The 10,050-nt window shown below is 39.9% G+C and overlaps 1 protein-coding gene across 1 annotated transcript; it reads right to left on the bottom strand.

The window, feature by feature from the left end:
* Nucleotides 1-536: 536 nt before the first annotated feature.
* POLR1H (RNA polymerase I subunit H) lies at nt 537-9,989 on the bottom strand. The gene is made up of 5 exons (XM_088157457.1): nt 9,823-9,989; nt 6,840-6,965; nt 3,771-3,871; nt 1,662-1,772; nt 537-542 (listed from the first exon to the last, which is right to left on the bottom strand). Exons 2-5 carry the CDS (start codon nt 6,961-6,963, stop codon nt 537-539), a joined length of 342 nt encoding a protein of 113 aa, XP_088013583.1. The 5' UTR covers nt 6,964-6,965; nt 9,823-9,989.
* Between the last annotated feature and the right edge of the window lie 61 nt (nt 9,990-10,050).

The following is a 10,050-nucleotide window of genomic DNA, read 5'->3' as shown; positions in this document are numbered from 1 at the left end:
CCCAGTATCCCCACCCCCATTCCCAGTATCCCACCCCCATTCCCAGTATCCCCATTCCCAGTATCCCCATTCCCAGTTTCCCCCACCCCCATTCCCAGTATCCCCATTTCCAGTCCCCCCCCCCCCTCGCGGCCCTCACCGGCTCAACGGTTCCGCTCTCGGTGACGGTGGCGGTGCCGCAGCCGCCGCTGTCCGCGGCCTCGGCCATGGCCCCGCGGGGGTTCCGCTACTGGGATGAGGCTCCCGGTACTGGGAGGGGAGGGTCCCGTTACTGGGATGGGGAGGGGGGGCGGAACTGGGAAGGGCCGGGCCGCTCTCGCCGCCTCCCCCGGTGCAGCTCCCGCACACCGCCCCCACTTCCGATGTGCGCCGAGCGCGCCGCTTCCGGTGGGTCCGGCAATGAATCCGGTCCCCCTTGGTGGCGCACTTCCGGTCGCGCTGAGCGGCGCGGGCACTTCCGGCCGTACGGAGAAAGGGATTGTGGGAAGGGTACGGAGCGGCGGAGGGGACAAGTTAAGGCCGCGGAAAATTTGGGATCAATTCTGGGGGTCCCAAAAAGGGTCTGGGGTCACTCTGGGGGTCCCAAAAACCAAAACCCGCCCCAAATTTGGGGGGGGTCGCTTTATTCCTCTTCCAGCGCCGAGAAAATTCCCCCCCAAAAAAAAAAAAACCCGGAAAAATCGGGAATTTCAGGAATCCTCCTTCTCCTGAAACCTGCGGGAAAAACAGAGCGGGGGAAATTCGGGATTTGGGGGAAAATTTTGGGATTTTGGGGAAAATTTGGGGATTTTGGGGGAATTTTGGGGAAATTTGGGGATTTTGGGGGAATTTTGGGGGAAATTTTAGGGGAATTTTGAGCGATTTTGGGGGAAATTTTGGGGAAAATTTGGGGATTTTGGGGGAATTTTGGGGGATTTTGGGGATTTGGGATTTGGGGAATTTGGAATTTTGGGGGAAATTTGAGATTTTGGGGAATTTGGGATTTTGGGGGAATTTTTTGGGGGAATTTTGAGCTATTTTGGATAATTTTGGGATAATTTTTGGGGTGTTTTGGGGAAATTTTGGGAAAATTTTGGGGATATTTTAGGGATATTTTGGGGCTGGTTTTGGGCTGTTTTTTGGGCTTTTTTGGTTGTTTTTGGGGCTGTTTTGGAGCTGTTTCTGGGGTGGTTTTGGGTTGTTTTTGGGTGTTTTTGGGGATATTTTAGGGATATTTTGGGGTTGTTTTGGGGCTGTTTTTGGGTGGTTTTGGGGATGTTTTGGGGATGTTTTGGGGATATTTTGGGGATATTTTAGGGATATTTTGGGGATGTTTTGGGGCTGTTTTTGCGTTGTTTTGGGGCTGGTTTTGGGTTGTTTTTGGGGTTGTTTTGGGGGCTGTTTTTGGGTGTTTTTTGGGGATATTTTAGTGATATTTTAGGGATATTATGGGGATGTTTTGGGGTTGTTTTTGGGGCTGTTTTTGGGTTGTTTTGGGCTGTTTTTGGGGTGTTTTTGGGGTTGTTTTTGGGCTGTTTTTGGGCTGTTTTTGGGTTGTTTTTTGGGTGTTTTGGGGGCTGTTTTTGGGGATATTTTGGGGATATTTTAGGGATATTTTGGGGTTGTTTTTGGGCTGTTTTTGGCCTGTTTTTGGGTTGTTTTTTGGTGTTTTGGGGGCTGACCTGCAGCGGGGGACAGGTGTAGAACACCGTCTGGCCCTCGTCAGCCGAGCGCATTTGGCGAGTGTGGAAAAACATCAGAGAGTGCTGGCAGCGGGGGCAGCGGCGCTCCACCTGCACACCAAAAATACACATTATTCATACCTAAAATCACCCCAAAAATAGCATTGTTCATCCAAAAATCACCCCAAAAATAGCATTGTTCATCCCAAAAATCACCCCAAAAATCATCCAAAAAATCACATTATTCACAGCAAAAATCGCCCCAAAAATAATCCAAAAAATCACATTGTTCACACCTAAAATCGTCCCAAATATCACCCTAAAAATCACATTATTCACACCTAAAATCTTCCTAAAAATCACATTATTCACACCTAAAATCGTCCCAAAAATACAAATTATTCACAGCAAAAATCACCCCAAAAATACACATTATTCACAGCAAAAATCGTCCCAAAAAATCGCATTATTCCACACCTAAAATCACCCCAAAAATATAAATTATTCACACCTAAAATCATCCTAAAATACACATTATTCACAGCTAAAATCGTCCCAAAAAATCACATTATTGACACCAAAAATCACCCCAAAAATACAAATTATTCACAGCAAAAATCGTCCTAAAAATCACATTGTTCACACCTAAAATCGCCCCAAAAATACAAATTATTCACAGCAAAAATCACCCTAAAAATCTCCTTATTCACACCAAAAATCACCCTAAAAATCTCATTATTCACACCAAAAATCGCCCCAAAAATCATCCAAAAAATCACATTATTCACACCTAAAATCATCCTAAAAATCTCATTATTCACACCTGAAATCACCCCAAAAATACAAATTATTCACAGCAAAAAATCGCCCTAAAAATCTCATTATTCACAGCAAAAATCACCCCAAAAATCACATTGTTCACACCTAAAATCATCCTAAAATACACATTATTCACACCTGAAATCACCCTAAAAATAGCATTGTTCACACCAAAAATCACCCTAAAAATCTCATTATTCACACCAAAAATCGCCCCAAAAATCATCCAAAAAATAACATTAATCACACCTAAAATCGTCCCAAAAATACAAATTATTCATCCCAAAAATCACCCCAAAAATCACATTGTTCACACCGAAAATCGCCCTAAAACCCCTCATTATTCACACCTGAAATCACCCCAAAAATCACATTGTTCACACCTAAAATCGCCCCAAAAATCATCCAAAAAATCACATTATTCACAGCAAAAATCGCCCTAAAAATCACATTGTTCATCCCAAAAATCACCCCAAAAATCACATTGTTCACACCTAAAATCATCCTAAAATTCACATTATCCACACCTAAAATCGTCCTAAAATTCACATTATCCACACCTAAAATCGTCCTAAAATTCACATTATTCACAGCAAAAATCGCCCCAAAAATCATCCAAAAAATCACATTGTTCACCCCAAAAATCACCCCAAAAATAGAAATTATTCACCTCAAAAATCGTCCCAAAAATATAAATTATTCACCCCAAAAATCACCCTAAAAATCTCATTATTCACCCCAAAAATCCATCCAAAAATTCACATTATTCACACCAAAAATTTTTGTGAATTTTTTGGATCTTTTTGTGACTTTTTTCTGAATTTGTTGTGAATTTTTTGGGAATATTTTTTGTGAATTTTTTGGGAATATTTTAAGATTTTTTTCTGAATTTTTTGGGGAATGTTTTGTGAATTTTTGTGAATTTTTTTGGCGAGTTTTTTGGGAATTTTTTGTCAATTTTTTGTGAATATTTCGTGAATTTCTTGTGAATTTTTTGTGGCTATTTTGTGATTTTTTTGTGAATTTTGTTGTGGGTATTTTGTGATTTTTTTCTGAATTTCTTGTGAATTTTTTCTGAATTTTTTGTGATTTTTTTTGTGAATTTTTCCGGAATTTTTTGTGGATTTTTTCTGAAATTTTTGGGAATTTTTTGGGAATTTTTTGGGAACATTTCGTTAATTTCTTGTGAATTTCTTGTGAATTTCTTGTGAATTTCTTGTGATTTTTTTGTGATTTTTTTGTGAATTTTTAGGGAATTTTTCGGGAATTTTCCCCTCCCCCCCCTCTCACCGTGGGTCCCTCCAGGGGGGCGGGGCCGGGGCCGCCCCTCCCCCCCCCGGCCTCCAGCGGGTTCAGCTCCAGCAGAGCCCGAACGCTCCAGGCCTCCAAATCTGGGGGAAAAAACGGGAAAATCGGGAAAATCCGGGAAAAATCGGGAAAAAAAAATCGGGAAATTCGGGGGAAATCGGGGAAAATCGGGGAAAATCGGGGAAAATCGGGGAAAATCGGGAAAATCGGGAAAAAAAAATCGGGACAATTCGGGAAAAACCGGGGAAAATCGGGGAAAATCGGGGAAAATCGGGGAAAATCGGGACAATTCGGGGAAAATCGGGGAAAATCGGGACAATTCGGGGAAAATCGGGGAAAATCGGGGAAAATCGGGGAAAATCGGGACAATTCGGGGAAAATCGGGGAAAATCGGGAAAATTCGGGAAAAATCGGGGAAAATCGGGGAAAATCGGGAAAAATCGGGAAAAATCGGGGAAAATCGGGGAAAATCGGGGAAATTCGGGAAAAATCGGGGAAAATCGGGAAAAACCGGAAAAATCGGGAAAATTCGGGGAAAATCGGGAAAAATCGGGGAAATTCGGGAAAAATCGGGAAAAATCGGGGAAATCGGGGAAAATTCGGGAAAAATCGGGGAAAATCGGGGAAATTCGGGAAAAATCGGGGAAAATCGGGAAAAATCGGGGAAAATCGGGAAAAATCGGGGAAAATCGGGAAAAATCGGGGAAAATCGGGGAAAATCGGGGAAAATCGGGAAAAATCGGGGAAATCGGGAAATCGGGAAAATCGGGAAAATCGGGAAAATCGGGAAAATCGGGAAAATCGGGGAAAATCGGGAAAATCGGGGAAAAATCGGGAAAAATCGGGAAAAATCGGGAAATCGGGAAAATCGGGAAAATCGGAAAATCGGGAAAATCGGGAAAAATCGGGGAAAATCGGGAAAATCGGGAAAATGAAAAATCGGGGAAAATCGGAATCGGGAAAATCGGGAAGAAAACCGGGAAAAGTCGGGGAAAATCGGGGAAAATCGGGAAAATTCGGGGAAAATCGGGAAAATTCGGGAAAATTCGGGAAAAATCGGGAAAATCGGGAAAAATCGGGGAAAGTCGGGGAAAATTCGGGAAAATTCGGGGAAAATCGGGGAAAATCGGGAAAAATTCGGGAAAATTCGGGAAAAAATCGGGGAAAATCGGGGAAAATCGGGGAAAATTCGGGAAAAATCGGGAAAAATCGGGAAAAATCGGGAAAATTCGGGGAAAATCGGGAAAAAACCGTGAAAATTCGGGGAAAATCGGGAAATTCGGGGAAAATCGGGAAAATTCGGGGAAAATCGGGGAAAACCGGGAAAAATCGGGGAAAATCGGGAAAAATCGGGAAAAATCGGGAAAAATCGGGAAAAATCGGGGAAAACCGGGAAAAATCGGGAAAAATCGGGAAAAATCGGGAAAAATCGGGGAAAATCGGGAAAAACCGGGAATTTTAGGGAAATGTGGGCGGGTTTGGGGATTTTTTTGCGGTTTTTTGGCGATTTTTTGGGGACGTTTCTGGGGGATTTTTTTAATTGTTTCAGGATTTTTTTGGATGTTCTGGGGGATTTTTTTTTTATTTATTTTTTGGGGATGTTTTGGGGGGATTATTTGGGATTTTTCGGGATTTTTTGGGATGTTCTGGGGACCTTTTAGGTTTTTTTTTTTATTTTTTGGGGATGTTCTGGGGATGTTTCTGGGGGATTTTTTTATTTTTTCAGGATATTTTGGGGACGTTTTGGGGGATTTTTTTTTTATTTTTGGGGATGTTCTGGGGAATTTTTTTGTTTTTTCAGGATTTTTTGGGGACGGTTCTGGGGGATTTTTTGGGGGATTTTTTTTTATTTTTGGGGATGTTCTGGGGATGTTTCTGGGGATTTTTTGGGGTTTATTCGGGATTTTTTCAGGATTTTTTGGGATGTTTTAGGAATGATCTGGGTTAGTTTCTGAGGGATTTTTCAGGGACGTTCTGGGGGATTTTTTCAGGATTTTTTAGGGATGTTTTGGGGGATTTTTTTTTATTTTTTCGGGATTTTTTGGGGACGTTTTGAGGGATTTTTTCAGGATGTTTTGGGGACGTTTCTGGGGGATTTTTGGGTTTTTTTCGGGATTTTTTCAGGATTTTTTTGGGATGTTCTGGGGGATTTTTTTGAGATTTTTTCAGGATTTTTGGGGGATCTTTTGGGGGATTTTTTTTTATTATTTTTTCAGGATTTTTTGGGGACGTTTTTCAGGATTTTTTCAGGATTTTTTCTGGATGTTTTGAGGAAGTTTCTGAGGTATTTTTTGGGGATTTTTAAAATATTTTTTGGGGGATGTTCTGGGGACGTTTTGGGGGATTTTTTTGAGATTTTTTCAGGATTTTCTGGGGGATTTTTTCAGGATGTTCTGGGTTATTTTCTGGGGTATTTTTTGGGTTTTTTTCGGGATTTTTTCAGGATTTTTTCAGGATTTTTTCAGCATGTTCTGGGTTAGTTTCTGGGGTATTTTTGGGGATTTTTTCAGGATTTTTTCAGGATGTTTTGGGGACGTTTTGAGGGATTTTTTCCGGATTTTTTCCGGATTTTTTGGGGATGTTTTGGGGGATTTTTTTTTATTTTTTCAGGATTTTTTGGGGACGTTTTTCAGGATTTTTTCAGGATGTTTTGGGGATGTTCTGGGGACATTTCTGGGGGATTTTTTGGGGTTTTTTCAGGATTTTTTCAGGATTTTTTGGGGACGTTTTGAGGGATTTTTTTATTATTTTTTCAGGATTTTTTGGGATGTTCTGGGGATTTTTTTTTTATTTTTTCAGAATGTTTTGAGGAAGTTTCTGGGGTATTTTTTGGGTTTTTTTCAGGATTTTTGGGGGATTTTTTCAGGATGTTCTGGGTTAGTTTCTGGGGTATTTTTTGGGTTTTTTTCAGGATTTTTTCAGGATTTTTTCAGGCTGTTTTGAGGAAGTTTCTGGGGTATTTTTGGGTTTTTTGGGGGATTTTTTCAGGATTTTTTCAGGCTGTTTTGAGGAAGTTTCTGGGGTATTTTTGGGTTTTTTTCCCCCCCAAACCTGAGCACTGGAGGCAGAAGGAGCAGCGGGGGCAGCGGATGGAGCTGGGGGGGCCGGGCCGGGGCAGCACCGAGCCACACTCAGGGCAGAAATCCAGGCGGGACAGGAAGCGAGACTGAGCCATGGCTGCGGGAAAAAAAGGGTTAAAAAAATACGGGAATGACAAAAAAAACGGACCCGGGAATAAAGGAATTAAAAAAAAAAAAAAAACACCGAAAAAATCGAAAAAACAGAGCGGAAAAACTTAAATTTAGAGAAAAAAAATTAAAAAAACCAGAGCGGAAAAACTTAAATTTACAGAAAAAAAGATTAAAAAAACAGACCCAAAAATCTCAAATTTACATTAAAAAAATTTAAAAAAACAGAGCGGCAAAACTCAAATTTACAGAAAAAAAATAAAAAAACAGAGCGGAAAAACTTGAATTTAGAGAAAAAAAATTAAAAAAAACAGAGTGGAAAAATTCAAATTTACAGCAGAAAAATTAAAAAAAACAGAGCGGAAAAATTCAAATTTACAGCAGAAAAATTAAAAAAAAACAAGAGCGGAAAATCTCAAATTTACATTAAAAAAATAAAAAAAAAATCAGACCAGAAAAACATCAAATTTACACTAAAAAATTTTAAAAATAAACAGACCCGAAAAAAGCATCAAATTAAAAAAAAAACTCCATCAAATTTACACCAAAAAAATCCAAAAAGCAGAGCCAAAAATCTCAAATTTATCATCGAAAAAATAAAAAAAAAAACAGACCCAAAAATCTCAAATTTACACTAAAAAAATTTAAAAACAGACCCGAAAAAAACATTAAATTAAAAAAAAAATCATCAAATTTACACCAAAAAAATAGAGACAAAAACCTCACATTTACACAAAAAAAATTTAAAAAAACAGACCCAAAAATCTCAAATTTACACCAAATAATTAAAATAAACAGAACAGAAAAAAATCAAATTAAAAAATAATCATCAAATTTACACCAAAAAAATCCAAAAAAACAGAGACAAAAATCTCAAATTTACACCGAAAAATTAAAAAAACAGACCCGAAAAACCTCAAATTTACACTAAAAAAATTAAAATAAACAGACCCAAACCCCCTCAAATTTTCACCAAAAAACTCACCAAATTTACACCGAAAAAATTAAAAAAACAAACCCAAAACCCCTCAAATTCACACCAGAAAACCCAAGAAATTCACACCAAAAAAATCCAAAAAACAGACCCGAAAAAAAACCAAAATAGCCCAAATGTACACAAAAAAAAAAATAGACCCGAAAAAAACCACCCCAAAAAAATCAAATTAAACCAAAAAAACAGACCCCAAAAACCCCCCAAATTCCGAAAAAACCCACCCCAATTTTACACAAAAAAAAAATTAAAAACGAACTCAGAAACCCACCAAATTAAAAAAAAAAACCCGAAATTTACATCAAAAGAATAAAAAAATGAACCCCCAAAAAAACCCAAAATATCTTCCCAAATTTACACCAAAAAAATCCAAAATCCTCCCAAAAAAGCCCCCAAAAAATCCCAAAACTCACAAATTTACCCCAAAAAATTAACGCCCAAAAAACCCAAATCAAACCCAAATTTACCCCCCAAAAAACCCCAAAATTTACCCCAAAATCCTTCCAGAAATCCCCAAATTTATCCCGAATTCACCCCAAAATTCCCTTACCCCCCCCTCAGCCTGAGCTCCCCAAATCCCCTCAAAAATCCCAAATTCCCCCCTCATAAAACTCAAAAAAAATCCCAAATTTCCCCTCAAAAAATCCCAAATTCCCCCCTCATAAATCTCAAAAAAATCCCAAATTTCCCCACAGAAAACTCCAAAAAAATCCCAAATTCCCAAATTCCCCCCTCAAAAAACTCAAAAAAATTCCCAAATTTCCCCTCAAAAAATCCCAAATTCCCCCTCAGAAAATCCCGAATTTCCCCTCAGAAAACTCAAAAAAAAAATCCCAAATTTCCCCTCAGAAAACGCTAAAAAAATTGAAAATTTCCCCTCAGGAAATCCAAAATTCCCCCCTCATAAAACGCAAAAAAAACTTCCCAAATTTCCCCTCAGAAAATCCCGAATTCCCCCCTCAAAAAATCCCCAAAAAATCCCAAATTCCCCCCTCCTAAATCTCCAAAGAAATCCCAAATTCCCCGCTCATAAAACTCAAGAAAATTCCCAAATTTCCCCTCAGAAAATCCCGAATTCCCCCCTCAAAAAATCCCCAAAAAATCCCAAATTCCCCCCTCCTAAATCTCAAAAAAAATCCCAAATTCCCCCCTCATAAAGCTCAAAAAAATCCCAAATTTCCCCTCAGAAAATCCCGAATTCCCCCCTCATAAATCTCAAAAAAAATCCCAATTTCCCCCCTCATAAATCTCAAAAAAAATCCCAAATTTCCCCTCAGAAAATCCCAAATTTCTCCTCAGAAAAGTCGAAAAAAATCCCAAATTTCCCCTCAGAAAACTCAAAAAAAATCCCAAATTCCCCCTCAAAAAATCCCAAATTCCCCCCTCATAAAACTCCAAAAAAATCCCAAATTTCCCCTCAGAAAATCCCAAATTTCCCCTCATAAAACGCAAAAAAATTCCCAAATTCCCCCCTCAAAAAATCCCCCCAAAATCCCAAATTTCCCCTCAGAAAATCCCGAATCCCCCCTTCATAAAACTCAAAAAAATCCCAAATTTCCCTTCAGAAAATCCCAAATTCCCAAATTCCCCCCTCATAAAACTCAAAAAAATTCCCAAATTTCCCCTCAAAAAATCCCAAATTCCCCCCTCATAAATCTAAAAAAAAAATCCCAAATTCCTCCCCCCAAATCTCCCCAAACACCGAACTCACCCCAAAACTCTCCGGTGCCTCCAACCCCCCAAACCTCGCCCCAAATTCCCAAATTCCGACCCCTCCCTTCCCCCCACCCCCCCAAAAACCCCAAAAATCCCAAAAAAAAACCCCAAAAAACCCCAAAATCCGCCCCTCCCCCACCTCCTCCCGGAGCCGCCTCAGCGCGCGCGGGAAACTCTGTGAGCCCCGCCCCTTCCGTTACGTCACTTCCGCTCCATCCGCGTACCGGAACTCCCCCCCCTAAGTAACCCCCGGGGGAGAGCTTAATTAATCCCTAATTAATTAATTAAAGAGTTAATTACGCTGATGGGCGGGGATTAAAATTGAGGCGTGGTTTCTCCTTGAGGGGGCGTGGTTTGGGCTTATTTC

The sequence above is a fragment of the Sturnus vulgaris genome, assembly GCF_052056855.1.
Source record: "Sturnus vulgaris isolate bStuVul1 chromosome 38 unlocalized genomic scaffold, bStuVul1.hap1 SUPER_38_unloc_1, whole genome shotgun sequence".
Classification (NCBI taxonomy): domain Eukaryota; kingdom Metazoa; phylum Chordata; class Aves; order Passeriformes; family Sturnidae; genus Sturnus; species Sturnus vulgaris.
Note: the sequence above shows the minus strand (reverse complement) of the source record. Positions and strands in the feature narration are given on the sequence as shown.

What these genes read in the sequence shown, in the direction of transcription:
- POLR1H (XM_088157457.1), bottom strand. Translation starts at nt 6,963, where the DNA reads ATGGCTCAGTCTCGCTTCCTGTCCCGCCTGGATTTCTGCCCTGAGTGT. An exon ending in CTTCTGCCTCCAGTGCTCAG is followed by an intron (nt 3,872 to 6,839) that starts GTTTGGGGGGGA and finishes TTTTTCCCCCAG; the next exon opens with ATTTGGAGGCCTGGAGCGTT. An exon ending in CCCCCCTGGAGGGACCCACG is followed by an intron (nt 1,773 to 3,770) that starts GTGAGAGGGGGG and finishes TTTGGTGTGCAG; the next exon opens with GTGGAGCGCCGCTGCCCCCG.